The sequence below is a fragment of the Lampris incognitus genome, chromosome 19 (genome assembly GCF_029633865.1).
Source record: "Lampris incognitus isolate fLamInc1 chromosome 19, fLamInc1.hap2, whole genome shotgun sequence".
Taxonomy (NCBI): Eukaryota; Metazoa; Chordata; class Actinopteri; order Lampriformes; family Lampridae; genus Lampris; species Lampris incognitus.
The window spans coordinates 21,796,694-21,815,198 of record NC_079229.1 but is presented as its reverse complement, the minus strand read 5'-3'; the positions used below and the strand labels follow the sequence as shown (position 1 = coordinate 21,815,198).

General features: G+C 46.4%; 1 protein-coding gene across 1 annotated transcript in view; it reads left to right on the top strand.

Moving 5' to 3' along the window:
* The window catches only part of LOC130129512 (partitioning defective 3 homolog), a 465,188-nt gene that overhangs the window by 311,845 nt on the left and 134,838 nt on the right, over positions 1-18,505 (top strand). Inside the window, exons 18-19 of the mRNA XM_056299064.1 lie at positions 5,773-6,006; positions 12,398-12,629. Of these exons, the coding sequence (XP_056155039.1) occupies positions 5,773-6,006; positions 12,398-12,629 (466 nt within the window). The remainder of the gene's footprint in view (positions 1-5,772; positions 6,007-12,397; positions 12,630-18,505) is intronic.

The window sequence follows — 18,505 nt, the reverse complement described above, 5'->3', positions numbered from 1 at the left end:
TTTCTGCAACCAGGAAGCTCTTGACCCCCGTGACATTTCCAGCACACAGTAAAGTTTCATTTTACTGTGTTTCATTACTGTTTACTGGCAGCCTAAAGCCGCACGTCCAGGCTTTATTCACTAAATGAGATTGCAGTGTTGCAGGAGTGGTGTTGGTTTATTATGAGGCCAGTTAAATTGTTCAGGTCAGATTCTATTGGGACCGACCTATTTGCACTGGTGCAACATGGGTAGACTGGGGTGTAAAAGGCCTCAGTTTACCAGCCTTGCAACCCAACACCAGTGGCTAACAGCTGACCTCTTAGCACATCTGACCTCCTTGACATAAGATCTATAGTTTCCCTGAGTGATAGCTAGGCATTCATCCATCCAGTAAAGGCTGCCTTGGATCCAAAGTAAGAAAACAAAACACCCCTCTTACACTTAAGGATCAAGTTTTATGTGCAACCTCTGTTTCTTAAAGTGGAAATTTTGAGGAAGAAGGTTGACATGGGTGATCAGCCGGCACATTTATTTTCTGCATTTTGTCTTCATAAAAATAGCTGTCAAGATGGTGTGTTTGAGCAGAGAAGCTCAGATGGAAGGTTGCTCTCTAGCTGCTGCTGATCTGCTTGTTTAAAGGATCATGGAGAGATTAGCAAAGGAGTTCAGCCAAAGACAGGAAGGACCAGCGGACACCGGTGGAAATACGAGAACAGTGGTGGATCCAGTGGATCACTATACATTGTCGCCTTTTGTCTAAACCTCACCACAGGAAAATTTAAATCGTCATTTTACAAAACTTTTGAACCCTTGTCTCGCTCTCTCTTTTTCTCTCTCTCTTTCACTGTCTCTCTCACTCACTCTCTCACACTCTTTCTCGTTCTCTCTCTCTCTTACTCTTACTGTTTCTCTCACTCTCTCTTACTCTTTCTTGCTCTTGGTCTCTCTCGCTCTCTCTCTCTTACTCTTCCCCTTGCTCTCTCTCTCCTACTCGCTCTCTCTCTCTCCCTCTCGCTCTCTCTCTCTCTCTTACTCTTTCTTGCTCTTGGTCTCACTCGCGCTCTCTCTCCCTCTCTCTTACTCTTTCTTGCTCTGTCTCTCTCACTCTCTCTCTTACTTGTTCTCTTGCTCTCGCTACAGCTCTCTCTCTCTCTCTCTCTCCCACTTGCTCTCTGTCTCTCTCGCTCTCCGTCTCTCTCGCTCTCTCACTCACTCACTCTTTCTCTCTACCACCCTCACACTTTTGGAAACAAGTGTATTTAAGAGGGGATTATTCAATAAAAAAGGGTAACAGATTGGTTATTATTTTCTTTTACTGATCAGGGTTTATTTTTGTATGTAGTCTGTGTTTGGTTGTGTGTCCTGCCACCCAAAAATCTACCGTGATTGCCCCCTGGGCCGTAGTCGGCCATGCTCCATTTACACCCCTTTAAACAAGTCGGGGCTATATTGATGAGGGTTGACACCAACATGCGTTAGCGTGTTTATATATTGTATGTCTATTTATTTGTGTGTGTGCGTGCACGTGCGTGTGCTTGTACTAGTATGTTTTCACAGGGTGGTTAGAGACAAGACCACAGTGACATTCTCCATCAACAGAGAATGTCAAACCAATAGGAAGGGAGGTGGGGGTGAGGAGGCAGGGATTCATTTACACCAAGAAAATAGCTGCACAGGATACATGTGGACAAGGTCTACAGGGAGCCCTGCACAAGACTGCAATGTCCAAACATAAATATACCCAGTCCTTAGAGCGCTGCTGAATGGTGCCAGAGCAGTTCAATGAACGGTTTAATCCACTGTTGCTTACAGTTTCCTCATCTGGCGTTACACAAGTCCGCCATCAGCAACCTGAGCACGTACGGAAAAATGTACCTTGTTTTTCATTGAGGATGGTAGCGGCTGACTGTACAGTGTAACAAGGTGTAATGAATGGGACAGAAAATCAACAGCTTTCTTGTTTAGTCCTGTCTGGTATGGCGAGAGCTCCCGGAGAAGTGACAGACACCCACTGACAAAATGAAAAGCCAATACCCGAGTCGTGCCCTCCTCACATAACCCAAGCAGTTCCCCCAGTAGGCATTGGAAAAATAATTACCCATGTCTGGCTCAGGTGTCATAGAGGATGGCTGTGCGTTTGCTCTGCTGTGTCTGTAAAGCTGATCTGAAGGCTGATCCATCAGACAACATTCAGGACTGTTTCTCTGTCGCCTTGCAAAAAAGGGGTGAACGTGAGCTACTTTCCCGCCATAAAAAAGTATTTTGAGACGGTCTGCAATTTGTTGTGTTAATCTAAAAATCACATGGATCGTATTTACAGTGCTTAATGTGTGACTTAATTTTTTTATTTTCCCCCTTTTTCTCCCCCAACTGTACTTGGCCAATCACCCCTATTTGCCGAGCCGTCCCCGTCGCTGCTCCACCTCCTCTGCCGATCCGGGGAGGGCTGCAGACTACCACATGCCTCCTCCGATACATGTGGAGTCGCCAGCTGCTTCTTTTTACCTGACGGTGAGGAGTTTCGCCAGGGAGACGTAACGTGTGGGAGGATCACACTATTCCCCCCAGTTTCCCCTCCCACCCCGAAGAGGCGCCCTGGCCGACCAGAGGAGGCGCTAGTGCAGTGACCAGAACACATACCCACATCTGGCTTCCCACCCGCAAACACAGCCAATTGTGTCTGTAGGGACGCCCGACCAAGCCGGAGGTAACGCGGGGATTCGAACCAGCGATCCCCGTGTTGGTAGGCAACGGAATAGACCACTACGCTACCTGGACACCCCCCATGTGTGACTTTGTTCAAGTAAATGCAATAGTGCTGTCTATTTTTTTTCACTGCACTAAATAATTAACAGTTAGTATGTCATAGATATGCTATTTGGCTGATCAGTGTCTGGCTAACTAGTGTTTGGCAATTAGTTTTTGGGCTCAAAGGTTTGGTTGCAAAGGCTACATACATACACTACCGTTCAAAAGTTTGGGATCACCCAAACAATTTCGTGTTTTCCATGAAAAGTCACACTTATTCACCACCATATGTTGTGAAATGAATAGAAAATAGAGTCAAGACATTGACAAGGTTAGAAATAATGATTTGTATTTGAAATAAGATTTTTTTTACATCAAACTTTGCTTTCGTCAAAGAATCCTCCATTTGCAGCAATTACAGCATTGCAGACCTTTGGCATTCTAGCTGTTAATTTGTTGAGGTAATCTGGAGAAATTGCACCCCACGCTTCCAGAAGCAGCTCCCACAAGTTGGATTGGTTGGATGGGCACTTCTTTGAGCAGATTGAGTTTCTGGAGCATCACATTTGTGGGGTCAATTAAACGCTCAAAATGGCCAGAAAAGAGAACTTTCATCTGAAACTCGACAGTCTATTCTTGTTCTTAGAAATGAAGGCTATTCCATGCGAGAAATTGCTAAGAAATTGAAGATTTCCTACACCGGTGTGTACTACTCCCTTCAGAGGACAGCACAAACAGGCTCTAACAGGTACTATTTAATGAAGATGCCAGTTGGGGACCTGTGAGGCGTCTGTTTCTCAAACTAGAGACTCTAATGTACTTATCTTCTTGCTCAGTTGTGCAACGCGGCCTCCCACTTCTTTTTCTACTCTGGTTAGAGCCTGTTTGTGCTGTCCTCTGAAGGGAGTAGTACACACCGGTGTAGGAAATCTTCAATTTCTTAGCAATTTCTCGCATGGAATAGCCTTCATTTCTAAGAACAAGAATAGACTGTCGAGTTTCAGATGAAAGTTCTCTTTTTCTGGCCATTTTGAGCGTTTAATTGACCCCACAAATGTGATGCTCCAGAAACTCAATCTGCTCAAAGAAGTGCCCATCCAACCAATCCAACTTGTGGGAGCTGCTTCTGGAAGCGTGGGGTGCAATTTCTCCAGATTACCTCAACAAATTAACAGCTAGAATGCCAAAGGTCTGCAATGCTGTAATTGCTGCAAATGGAGGATTCTTTGACGAAAGCAAAGTTTGATGTAAAAAAAATCTTATTTCAAATACAAATCATTATTTCTAACCTTGTCAATGTCTTGACTCTATTTTCTATTCATTTCACAACATATGGTGGTGAATAAGTGTGACTTTTCATGGAAAACACGAAATTGTTTGGGTGATCCCAAACTTTTGAACGGTAGTGTACATACATACATACATACATACATACATACATACATACATACATACATACATACATACATACATACATACATACAAGCAAGTTTGCCTCTATCATCCAGCTGCAGGGGCTGGATGATAGAGTGACTATGTTTTGGTAGCTTTTTTTCAGAGGTACCCACCTGGCTAGTCAACATAAGACAGATAAAAGGAGCGAGCTCCATTGTAATGGTTCTTCATGTTGTGCCATCATGCGCTATCTCACATCTACACACATCTAAGTGAAGCCCCTGTTGCAAAGGCATTCGAAATACAGGAATGGGAAGTTGTTCCAAGTGGGAAGGGTTAGTGGATAAAGCGAGCAACAGTGGAACAGGGAGGATGGGAGTGGGACTCCACAGTCTACACCCAGCTACAGGCCAGTGGCCAGTCTTTTAGGGATGAAGATGTGCACATCCTTGATATAGGGAGGAGCGCTGGTTTGAACGGGAGTCAAAGAGACCATCTTCCAAATTCGAGACCAAATTCGCTTTTGTGCAGCCTATGCGTTGCCTTTGTGCACTGCCTGTTGACACCTATGTCCTATCGGACTTGAACCTAGTTTTTTGGCACTTACTTGCTTTGTCGCCTCCTGACTGGATCCTTGCTTGTGTGGTATTAACTGTCAGATGTATGTCAAAAGTGTCTGCTAAATGATATAGTAACATCTATGTGAAGAGGGAACGACCATCCCTGAACTAAGGGGGGGGGGGCCTAAGGGTACATCTGTCACCATCTTACAATGCTGTGATTGCAACCATTCCCCAATCCTCTGTGAATAGTACACATGGCCATTGCAACTCTAGTTAACAGTCTTGTCCATATTTGCATATGAATCTAATATTTGGCTTTGGTTGTTATGCAGCTATATTGTTTCTAAGGGTGGGGATACCTGCAGTCAGTTGAGACTGAAGAGGTCACTTAGATGAGTGATGAAACGTTTCTGTTAGTAAACGTTGTGTCCAGATGGACTGATCCAACTCTCTGTGAGCAGTGAAACTGAATAGTCAGAGTGTAGTTTAGTCTACATGCATCTCTGTCCTTTCTTGCTTTCTTCTCTTGTACCCAGTATTGTTTACCCCTCCCCTTCCTCTCTGCTCCCATCCGTGACCTCCTCAGAGGGGAATTCATTTACAGTCTGTTAAACCTTTTTTTTCGTGAGATATTACTTATCTATTGTATGTCTCTATAATTACTCTGCCAACTTTAGTGCATTGAATTCTTTGAAATTGGCCCATTTGTATGCATAATTTCTCAGCCACATAATATGTTTTAAAACTTCATGGTTACAAGGACAAAGGTCGCATCATCATTTTCCACAGGAAATTATCTTGAAAAAGATATGATACTCTGTTCTTATTTCACACACTCCATTAGCCATCCAATGGCATCATATATTTTTCAAGTTAATTGCCACACTCTCTCTTCCTCCTTTCTTATAGCGAATTGCTTGCCAAGTGCACCATGTTACATCATGGCATATGAAAAAAAGCAAAAATAATTATTCACTGACGTGCAATGACTTCAGCTATGTTAACTTTTAGGCTTTCTTTCAGAGAGTTAGAAACCAGCCATCGTTAGTTACCCCAAGTCACACTTTTTCCTTTTTTTCCACAGGTTCTTCAGAACAAGAGGTCGGACCTTCGCTGGGCTTGAAAAAGTCCAGCTCCCTTGAAAGTCTCCAAACGGCTGTCGCAGAGGCAATGATAAACGGGGACATCAACGTCAACAGGCCCCGCTCTCGGATAATTCGGGGGCGTGGCTGCAACGAGAGCTTCCGTGCTGCCATCGACAAATCATACGAGAAATCTGGTGTTATGGTGACAGCGGAGGATAACGGGATGGAAACATGTGAGTGTTCAGCCTTCTGTTCACGTTGTGACATGGGCACAGTTATTGCTTGTGAGATTTAGATTTTTATAAACTTAATATTCAGAAAAATGAAGCGGATAAGGTCTGCGCAGGGAGGATCGGGTCCCAGGTCCCACAATATCCACGACAGATGGTGCAAGTTTTTTTGGGCAGGGTTTGGTACGTTGCAATTAGTGGTACTAAATAATGTGAACACCACTGTTTTGGCAATATAACATGTCATGATTATTTGACAACATAAAGAACAGAGAGGATGGGGCATCCGGGTAACGGGGCAGTCTATTCCATTGCCTACCAACATGAGGATCACTGGTTCAAATCCTCATGTTATCTCCAGCTTGGTCAGGCGTCCCTATACACACAATTGGCGGGTGGTGGGTCTGCGGATGGGAATCCGGATGTGGGTGTGTGTCCTGGTCGCTGCACTAGCGCCTCCTCTGGATGGTCAGGGCACCTGTTCAGGGGGGAGGGGGAACTGGGGGGAATAGCGTGATCCTCCCACGCGCTACATCCCCCTGGTGAAACTCCTCACTGTGAGGTGAAAAGAAGCGGCTGGCGACTCCACATGTATTAGAGGAGACATGTGGTAGTCTGCAGCCCTCCCCGGATCAGCAGAGGGGGTAGAGCCGCAACCAGGATGGCTTGGAAGAGTGGGGTAATTGGCCGGATACAATTGGGGAGAAAAAGGAGGGGAAAAAACTCTAAAGAAAGAAGAAACAGGCCCATGCAGGTCTGTAGTTATTGTATTATGAAATACAGTGGAAAATGAGTGCCAGAATAAAGAAGATTTCAACTAAAGTGTACATTTAGTTATTAAAGACAGTGGAATAATTGAAAGTCCGTTAGGATTCCCTTTGTCTCGTAACTGCGCTTCAGTCCTCCCTAATGTAGGACAGCTGAACAATAACTCCCCAGTCAGGCATTTCCAGTGAGGAAGGCCCGAGCCTCAACTAGAACTGGTTCGAGATTCCCACTTACTGGAGACATGCGTGCAGACGAAAGCATGTCTGCAGTCTGTGTCGATTACATTCTCATTAATATTCACATAGTTAATGTTGAGCAGAATTGTTAGAGACTGCTGCAACATGTTGTCCTCGGGCTTAGAGACGGTTACAAGTGCATTGCCGTGTTTTCCAATAGAGTGCACATGAGGAAAACACTTGCCCTGTTTGCCCACACGAGTCAGATTCCTTTCCTCGGACTGCTCCTATGTGGCGTAACACAAAGCTCACAGAGCACATTTGAAACGTTAGATAGTTACTTAAATATTTTGTCATTCTGTGTAACAGGGTCTGTTTTATTGAGAAATTGGGCTGGCCAGTCTGGTGAAGGAGTTGAAAAATTGCCTAAGACCCAGGAAGTCTACCTCCCCTGCAGACAGCTCATACCTGGCTCTTGGGATTGAGAAGAGACTGTTGTGGGATTGTGGGGGAAGGAATTGTGTTATACGACTTTTAAGGGTGGCACGGTGGCCCGGTGGTTAGCGCCGTTGCCCCGCAGCAAGAAGGTCCTGAGTTCAAACCCCGGGATTGTCCAACCTTGGGGGTCGTCCTCTGTGTGGAGTTTGCATGTTCTCCCTGTGTCTGCGTGGGTTTCCTCCGGGTGCTCCGGTTTCCTCCCACAGTCCTAAGACATGTGGGTCAGGTGAATCAGCCGTACTAAACTGTCCCTGGGTGTGAATGTGTGGGGTGTGTGTCGGCCCTGTGATGGCCTGTCCAGGGTGTCTCCCCGCCTTCCACCCAATGACTGCAGGGATAGTCTCCAGCATCCCACGACCCAGAGTAGGATAAGCAGCTTGGAAAATGGGGATGGGGACGTGAGAAGTTGTATTTACAGATAGTAATCGTTGATGAAATGTCCGTCTGTAATTCCATCTCTGCCAGACAGCAGCGGCGCATTGCACGAACTCTACCTCCGATCCCTCACGTTGGGTTGCATTGCATGCTTGTTTGCATTGGAGGGTCAGAAATACCATTCGACAGTATGAAGTATGGAAATACTGCCAGGAGGGGAAGAGTTTCCTCCTTCGTTTGAGTGAATATATCCATCTCTGCCAGGTGTTTGATGACAAAAACACATCCGTTTAGTATAGCAAGACAGGCATTGAACGTTTGGGGGACAGGTAATAACACTGCAGTACCACAAGTGTAATCGCAGATATAAATTTTCATTCACCATTAAAAGATTTCCATTAAAAGAACTGGGGGGATGTTTGGAAAAAAAAAACAAGGAAAAAAAGGGAATTATTTGCTTGAATCGCTTTGTTCTCGTAAGCTCTCTTGGCAAGCGGCTAAATACAGTCTTATCTCTGTAAAGAAAAATGGGTAACGCGACCGATTTCCCCCGCCGAGGTATATTGCATTCTCCCCCATGATATTCAAATAACTCTGTTTTTCAATTTAGATAAAAGCAGTCAGTCTGCGCTCGTCACTGAGGTTAATAGTCAAAGTTGACAGATAAGCCGCTGCCTTCCTCTGCTCCCAGACTTTTATTTACATAAAATAAGAATGTGGCATCCACCTAAAGAAAATGTGTCCCCACAAGATATCTCGCTCGGCAAAAAATGCAATCCCCCTTGTGTTACTCTGCGGTGCATCTTTTGAAGGGGGAGGGGGTAGGGAAAGTAAATTTGAACTGGGGGCCAAAATTCCCCTTTTCATGTGTTAGAACGAGACTGGCAGTTTAGCACGTCTGTCACAACCCTCGGTGAACACGCAAGTTAAATATTAGTCCTTATTAAAGGAGGAGCAAGGCTAAATTGTAGACTTGCAGAAAAATGGCCTTTTCTCGCTCCTGTAGTCGACCATCCCTGTTAGTCTGTTTTATTTCCAGATTGTCGGCCGAGGACGCTGTAAGCGTGATCAGCCAGGTGCTTTCTGTTGTTAGTCGCCCGTGTCTGCTTGTGATATAGTTTGATGGTAACTGGTTATATTCTCATTTTTCCTTCCTCTCACTGGAACATGTTAAAATAAGGAATGAAAATCTCAGACAGTGTAAAGTGTTCATTCATTTTTTTCATGGTCTCCTTTTGTTTTGTTTTTTGTTTTGGACGATTCATTCCAGCACTCAGTTAAATGGTTTCTTTGTTTCTTTGTTTTTTTGTTTCTTTCAGTAAATGAAGTCATCCTTGAAACAAACATGCACTTTCATAAGTGCATGCACATGCATGCATGCATGCACACGCGCACAAACACATATACACACACCCACAGTCTCTCTCTCTCTCTCACACACACACACACACACACACACATACACACACAGTCTCTCTCTCTCTCACACACACACATACACACACAGTCTCTTTCACACACAGTCTCTTTCTCTCTCTCAAACACATAAAAAACAGTCTCTCACACCCAGTCTCTCTCTCTCTCTCTCTCACACACACACACACACACACACACACACACAGTCTCTCTCTCTCTCACACACACACATACACACACAGTCTCTTTCACACACAGTCTCTTTCTCTCTCTCAAACACATAAAAAACAGTCTCTCACACCCAGTCGCTCTCTCTCTCTCTCTCTCTCTCACACACACACACACACACACACACACACACACAGTCTCTCTCTCTCTCTCACACACACACATACACACACAGTCTCTTTCACACAGTCTCTCTCTCTCTCTCTCTCTCTCTCTCTCTCTCTCTCTCTCAAACACATAAAAAACAGTCTCTCACACCCAGTCGCTCTCTCTCTCTCTCACACACACACACACACACACACACACACACACACACACACACACATAAAGTCGCTCTCTCACACACACAGTCTCTCTCTCTCACACACAGTCTCTCTCTCACACACTCACACACCCACACACACAGTCTCTGTCTCTCACACACGGTCTCTCTCTCTCTCTCTCTCTCTCTCTCTCTCTCTCTCTCTCTCTCTCTCTCTCTCTCTCTCTCTCTGTCACACACACACACACACACACACACACACACACACACACACACAAAGAAGACCTAGGTTTAGCATCATTAAGCAGCAGTGAAGTAAGCAGTACTGTTATCTCGCCCAGGTTAATGGGCATCCACAGCTCACATCTACAACACACTATGTTGACCCATAGGATGATGAGCAGAAAAACAAATAACTAATTAAACTGACACCGGTCCACAACCTGTTATGGGCTTATCGTACTCCGATCTCGGGAAGGGGATTTGGCATGGAGATGCATTGCACAACCGAATGGTCGTAACGCACTGCTTCGTCTCCTACTGCTGTGGCGCCGACGGGCCATCATCTGTCGTTTCTTCTGAGATGGCGGCTGGATGGGATCACCGATAGCTCGACGTATCGCCTAAGAAAACAAACCCAACGTTCATCCTTGAAATCTAGCTACTTGTGCGTCTCATCCCGTATGCTGAAGAAAATCCATCATAGCTTCCCCTCCTTTTTTTCTTCGATAAGCGCTTTCCCCTCCGTCAAAGGGGAACTCAGACAACGACATACGAGACTGTAATAAGATGTAATCTAAAGGACATCTACCTCGTGCCTCGGAGCAAGCGATACAGCATATAGACAGACGTGGTGCAGAGCACACTGCATTTGCAATTAATCCCCCGGAGCCTTTTTCAAGATTATAATTGTGTATGTGTAATTACTGACAGATTAATTACATTTTGCACATCAGTCTTGATTAGATGTGATGGAAACTTTGAATATAAATCAACCCGGCCTCACCCAAGAAATTTGGTTGCAATTTAAAGTCTAGGTTGGCATTAGTTTAGACATAAATTAGAAGTGTGGTTGATGTGACTACCATTATGGCGTTCACCCTGTCGGTGCCTGTTCATGTGCTGTGTCTGCTCAGTTAGATGAGGTTGCAAGTTAAACGGTTGTCTTGTGAGATTTCTGAAATATACACACACGTTTGAAATGTCTTCTGGCCTGCAAATAAGTGAAAGTATGTTCCATTGAGTGTTATTGTCAGAGGATGTACCCAGTTAAATATATTCAGCTGTAATGAGGAAGTTGAATGGTGTTCAAAGCTCTCCTGCACTGTGATACAAAGATGATAATGGACTGACAGTTCTTCTGACTGGACCAAAACACAGAATCAGTAGTCGTGTTTCCATAAAAGGGTTTAATGCTCATAATCATTTAGGACATATCGCATTAAAAAAAGTTTATGGAAGCGCCGAAATTCGACTTAACTTGGATCGAATTGCTTTAAGTCGCATCAAAGTTACGACGCTCGCTTGAAGGGTTTAGCCTGATTCGAATCAGAGTTAATGCGCAAAATGGTAAACGGAAACACCTTTGCCGAATTAATTCTGACGTAGCGAATATTTACCTCACGTGACCAGCTGTTTCCGCTGTAGGCGTCTTCCTGTTCACGTTCACACGCGAAAACATGGCTGCTAACAGGAGCGTGTGGACCGATGAGGAGACCAAAATAGTCCTCGCTCTCGTCCACGAGAAAAACGTAACTTCAATTTTAGATGGAAAATAGCAGCGTAATGCACCAACGCGCCTAATTCGCATTTTCTTTTGGCGACTTTTCAACAGTTCGCTTAAAATTCGTTTGACATTTTATGGAAACCCCACTAATGCTTGGTAGCGAAAGGGAAGTGTGTGTGTGTGTGTGTGTGTGTGTGTGTGTGTGTGTGTGTGTGTGTGTGTGTGTGTGTGTGTGAGAGAGAGAGAGAGTTTGTGTGTGTGTGTGTGAGAGTGACAGTTTGTGTGTGTGACAGTTTGTGTGTCAGAGAGAGAGGGTTTGTGTGTGTGTGTGAGTTTTTGCGTGTGTGAGAGAGAGAGTTTGTGTGTGTGTGAGAGTGACAGTTTGTGTGTGTGACAGTTTGTGTGTCAGAGAGAGAGAGTTTGTGTGTGTGTATGTGTACAGGTGCTTCTATCTTCATGAGGACCAATTTGAGTATTTAACCATCAGAATGAGGACATTTTGTCCGGCCCTCACTTCTTTAAGGGTCTGTTTTTGGTCCAGGACTTGGGTTTAGGGTTAGAATTAGGATTAGGTTCAAGTCAGCGTTAGGTTTAGCGTTAGGCATGTAGTTCTGATGGTTAGGGTTAGGGGCTAGGGAATGAATGTAGTCAGTGAGTGGTCCTCAAAAAGAAGTACAATCGTGTGTGTGTGTGTGTGTTATTGTTTGTTGCTTCAACTGCAGGGTGTCCTCAGCCAGTGAAGAGTCCAGTGTTAACAGATTTTTTTTGTCTTTGTGCTTTTCAGTGTTTTACTTTTTTTAATGATGTTTTTCTGCATTTCTTCCTCCTCTATCTACTTGTGTACCTGTCTGTCTGCCTCTTTCTATCTCTCCCTGCATCTGTCACTCTGTTTTCTCCTCCTCTCTCTTCCCCTCTCTCTCTTTTCCCGTCTTTCTCTCTCTGCAGTGGATGAGGATACGGAGGGGAGCTCCCTGTCTGGGCGAGACGGTTTATCTGCCAGCACTGACCTCGCGCCGCCCCAGACGAATGGCGGCCAGAACAAAGACGACAGACGGAGAGAGAAGGAGAGAGGAGGGAAGGACAAGAAAAAGACGGAGAGGGATAAAGAGAAGGAGAGAGACAAGGACAAGACCAAAGCCAAGAGAGGAGTGTTGAAGGGCCTGGGCGAGATGTTCAGGTGAGGGCAAGGCTGAGCTCTGCTCAGACATTCCACCTTCACTCGCCCCGAGCGCCAGTCGTTCCCTGCTTAGTTTAATTCAGCGCAGCGCTTTCATGACCAGAGCATCCGCGAACTTGAATGTGTTCTCTGGATGTTGCCAGTACTAATCACAAACCCCTCTCTCCTTGAACCTGGTGATGGGAGGGGTGGTTATCGACCTCCAGGGCCTCTGGCACTTTTGAGGCAGATTATTTTTAATAAGGGCATTATGTTTTATTCATAATCCCACGTGCAGTATTCAGCCATGTAAACACATTCAGCATTTGTTAACCCTTAGACAAAGCCCTCGGTCCGTACGAGTGCTAATGTGGGAACTGTGATTCAGTTTTGAAGCACACAGAGGATAAGGAGGCCTTTGGAGGTTGTCAAATCCACTGCATTTTAAAATGGTTCTGCCTGGCTTGGCATTCTCAGGGTTTTTTGCAATGGTCTCATGTACCTGCACAGAGACTGATGTTAGCTGTTCCCCAAAACAGATCACGTTTTTTTATTTTTTGTGATTGTTCCCCCATTTTCTCCCTAATTGTACTTGGCCAATTACCCCGCTCTTCTGAGCCATCCTGGTCACTGCTCCACCCCCTCTGCTGATCCGGGGAAGGCTGCAGTCTACCACATGCCTCCTCTGATACATGTGGAGTCACCAGCTGCTTCTTTACACCTGACAGTGAGGAGTTTCACCGGGAAGACATAGCACATGGGAGGATCACGCTAACCCCCCCCCCCAGTCCCGCCCCCAACAGGTGCCCCGACCGACCAGAGGAGGCGCTAGTGCAGCAACCAGGACACATACCCACATCTGCCTTCCCACCCGCAGACACGCCCAATTGTGTCTGTAGGGACACCCGACCAAGCCGGAGGCAACACGGGGAATCGAACCGGCAATCCCCGTGTTGGTAGGCAACTGAATAGACCGCTACGCTACCCGGACGCCCACAACAGGTCACATTTTGATACCATGAAGCTGAGCATAATTCTGCTCTAAGTGCCCAACCAGTACAACACAAATATAAAGATTAATTTTCTTTTGTCAGCCCTTCCCTGTAATGGCTGTTTTGCATCGGCCCTCACCTCGCCAAGCTTCCTAGTGCAAGTTAATGTACAAAGGGTGAGACATTCACAGCCAAAAGGCAAATGGAGGATGATTTTAGGCTGGTAGGTTTGTCTACACTCCCAATTTGGCAATTAGCAAAGCGTCTTAGCAGGATCCAAAAATGATATCTTGCTGCGAAAATAGCTCGCAGTACTAATTGCTAAAATCATCGATTCTGTTCATCGCACAACTATCCTGTATACCTTGGGCCCTACACAGTTTACACAGAGCTTGGCCTGCCAGGAGAAACTCTTCAGTACTGTGAAGATGAAAATAAACATCCTGTGGGTAAAATTACGGGCTGATAGGGGGCACAGTTCTGAGCTCGTTCACCAGCCCTGCCACAAGGAAAATTAATGGAGGAGTCACATTTGTTTTTTGGATTCTCTCATTTGAATAAAGCATAAATTAACGTTGGAGGCGGCGCGCGGCATTATCATGCCAGAAGTTGTTTTCATGTGGATTACTTTAATGGGATTAGTTGGCGCATCGCAGGGCATGGCTTGGTGATGAACAATAAAGACAACAAGTGTGTTTCGAGGTCATGATTGAGGGACACAGAGCTCGCTTATCTGGTGTAATTTTGTGATTTGTGTGTTTGTTTGTTTGTCGTCACATCCTCTGGAGTAAATATATTCTATAATAAATCACATAACCACGGGTTCTCACATCTAATCATGCTTAAGTAAAAAAAAAAGGAGACGTGTACACATACATGCACACAATCGCACACAAACACTCTTACATGCAACACAAACAAGTGTTTGATAAGTGGAAGACAGTTGAAATTCGACTCAGACACTTAACATTTTCAGTTTACTCCAATCAGTGCTGTTGGCAGAGGTTTTGAGTGGCTGTGTGTGCCAACCCAGGTCGGGCTGACTCGATGTGCCCCTGTCGGTCCCATCATCCCTCATTATCTGTGAGTGACATGGTTTACGGCAGCCCTGGCTGACGGTCACCCCGACCCCGTGCCTTTTTCTGTTGGACCATTGTCTTCTGATTGTAAAGAGATAGCCCCCCCCTTTTTTTTCTCCCCAATTGTACTTTGCCAATTACCCCACTCTTCCGAGCCATCCTGGACGCTGCTCCACCCCCTCTGTTGATCCGGGGAGGGCTGCAGACAACCACAATGCCTCCTCCGATACATGTGGAGTCGCCGCCCGCTTCTTTTCACCTGATAGTGAAGAGTTTCACCAGGGGGACATGGTGCGTGGGAGGATCACGCTAGTCCCCCCTGTTCCCCCTTCCCCTCGAACAGGCACACCGACTGACCAGGGGAGGCACTAGTGCAGCGACCAGGACACACACCCACGTCTGGCTTCCCAGCCGCAGACATGGCCAATTGTATCTGTAGGGATGCCCGACCAAGCCGGAGGTAACATGGGGATTCGAACTGGTGATTCCCGTATTGGTAGGCAACGGAATAGACCTCTACGCTACCCGGACGCCCTAAGACATAACTTCTAATATAGTGAGCTCGCTCTCTTGCTCTCGCTCTCTCGCTCTCTCCCTCTCTTTTTCTTCCTCTGTCTGCATGTGCTCTCGCTTCTGTTCTTACTCCCTGTTGATATCACAAATATGATACAGCGTAAGCTTTCCTTTCTCTCTCTGTCTTCTCTCTCTCTCGCTCTTTCCCTCTCAGCCTCTGTCTGAGTCTCTTTCTCTCTGCATGTCTCTCCTTTCGCTCTGTCCTGTTCCCTTCTTATGAAGCAGTCCCCAAACAAGTTTAGAAGTTGGCGAGCGTAGGGATCTGAGGTGAGCTTGTGTAGATGCATCCCGATGGATATGATGGCAAACTTTTTTGCCTTTTTTTGCAAAGAACAATCTGAAGCGATATGAAATGCCTTGCGGTGGAAGAGAAAGTGTGGTGGGGATGAGCGAATCTGCACCTCCGTAGATCAGGAGGGAGAGAAAAACAGTTAAGAGCTGTGCTCCGTCTACAGCTTTCAACATTTCTTCCCCAAAGTTTGACAGTAACTCTTAATAGATAAGTCCTCATGCGCACAGAGACGAGGAGAGGGGTGTGGATGTTGACATCTCGACAGTCGTTTGTGTGGCACGACGGATTTCCTCGAGCAAGTTTTCATGTGTGTATACATCCTGATTGGGTTAATCTTTTTTTAATGCCCATCTGCCTAGTTATCGTTTGCATGGCGTAGACTATTCAGCTCTATGACAAGCATATCCACCCATCAGCACACACACACACATCTCTCACACATGTATGTAATATACACAGGCGCTCACGTCTTCCCTCTAAGGAGGTTTCAAGGAGTTTGCAGTGCGCTGCAGTTTGAGCTCATCTACATGCAGGCCTTTGGACGACTTGGTTGGACGTGTGCTGCACACGTCTGTTTAATGGACAGCCTGATTGGGAGTGCATAAACATCAGCGCTGGGGGATAAGAGGATGGCCTCATATAGGGAGAAAGAAAGAGGAGAGGTGAGGAGACGGAGAGACTGCGAGATGAATAGACTGTGAGAAAAAGGGTGCGTGAAAGAGAGAATAGAGTGTGCGATGTAGAGAAAATTGACTGTGCAGAGCCCGGAGCAAAGCAGCTTCAGTGCAGAGCGGCTCCCCTGTTTGCCAATGAGAATGATACTGTCTTGGTCGGAGAATGGCAGGCGGCGTGGTGTATAGTGTAGTACCATCCAGTAATGAATAGGTTATTCTTATGAATGGGTGGAGATGTGCATGCGTGCGTAGGATAAAAACTAGCCAGAGGCAAAGGCAGCTCGACATCCCTGTTTTTTCTAGGACGTCTGTGCCCGCGTGTGTGTTTCATGGCTGTATGTGTCCATGTCTGCATGCCGTCGGGAGGGCCATTATCTTCTCTGACCCATAGTATGTGATTATTTATGTCCTTTCTAGTGGATAACGTGTGATCATTACTTTCTGATCCTATCAGGTTTGTTTAGCTGTTGAGAGCCTTGCCTGGGGCACCGTTAGCATGCTAGCAGACAGTGCCGTCTCAGCCTGGCCTTCAGGACTCCCTATAAAGTATCTAATGAAGTGTTGTTTGTCTTGTGCGTGATCGACTGACCTCCTCCATGAATACCTCATCTCCATATCTTGCTGTGTGCACATGCGTGTTTGTATATGCGTGTGTGTGCATGCGTGCATGTGTGTATGTGCGCGTGCACGTGCGCAAACTTGCATGCAGGAGGTGCAAGAGAGGGGGAGAGAGAACCAGTGTTGGTGGAAGTCCATGTGTGTGTACTTTGATATACTGATGTGCATGGGTCCGTCCTGTGTATGAGGGTATGTAAGTTCGTGTCTGTATGGGTTTGTGGGTCTGTGTGTATACATCTTCACTTGCACCTCTATGGTTTGCATGTGTGCATGCTTGCAGACCTGCACGCATGGCTTCCGTGCTTGAGGCCTGCTCCTTGGATGTGAGCGAGGGCAATCCACCATGGGCTGCAGGGAAAAGGAGCATGAGGGCCTGAGCGGGTGGCTGCTGCCGGAAAAGAAATGAGGGAGGGAGGTTGAAATGGCAGGGCGGAGGTGGGGGTGTGCACTGGAGTGAACTGGGGCACTGGAGGACAGGGTTGAGGAGGGGGAGGAGGAAGAAGAGGAAGGGGAAAGGGGATGAGAAAAGAAGGGAGGTTTTCACAGGAGTGGTCACGACACCATGTCAGGGTCTGCCTGTAGGGAGGATTTTGTTAGTGTGTGTGTGTGTGTGTGTGAGAGAGAGAGAGAGAGAGAGAGAGAGAGAGAGAGAGAGAGAGAGAGAGAGAGAGAGAGAGAGAGAGAGAGAGAGCATGTGTGGATGGATAGGCTGCTTTAATGGGTTCTGTCACTACCCCCTCACCTCCCAGGCCCCCACCTCTCCTTCTACCCTCCCTGCACACACTCTCCCCCCTCCTCGCCAATCTGATAAGTGGCAAGCCTCACACGGAGCCATCAGCCAACACCGGAGCTCAGTGTGACAGCTGTGCCTTCCCCTGGGGACCTCCTTTGCCTGCCCCGCCCCATAGATGCTGCCTCGCTCTGGGCCACGGGGAGATGCAGGAGAAGGGTGTGGAGAAGAGTGGAGCACAGAGGGACATTTCCCATCGTTCAATCTGTATTATTCTTCGGCTGTATGGGAGCACACTTGAAGTGCTGGAGTATGCATGCTATATCAGAGTGTGAGGAATGAAGGGGTGTTTGTTTATTGTGAACTGTGTGTGTATGTGGGGGGGGGGCAGATGTAGATGGATAGCATGCCACGACAGCTGATAGCACCATCTTATGTGTAGCATGACAGCAGCTAGTTAGCGTGATTCTGTGCAGCAACAATTCTGCTCTGTACTTTCACTCCATATGATTCCTTCTGCTCGTGTGGGCGTGCGCAGCTGATGGCGGGTAAGCCTGTTTGATCATTGGTGCACCAACATGACACATGCATTAGCCTGGCGATTTGCAGACACACGCACATGAGCGTGCCTGATTCATCATCATGCACCTTCTCTCTCTCAAGCATGCCCACACATGGAAGACCCGCACATGCTCGTGGTGCTTTTCCACACTTGATTTGGAAACTGCAATTAGCTGCCTCCACATGTGGGCCCTGACATCTGCTGAATGTAATCTGGGAGAAAAAGATAATTGTTTTCTTTCTCTGTGCCTCATTCACCATAGCGCCCCACATGGTCTTGGTCAAGATGGCAAAAAGGCAGGTACAAGATGCCAGGCAATGTGTGACAAAATATATATGAAGACACACACCACCCGAAAAAGGGTGAGAGGGAGATTT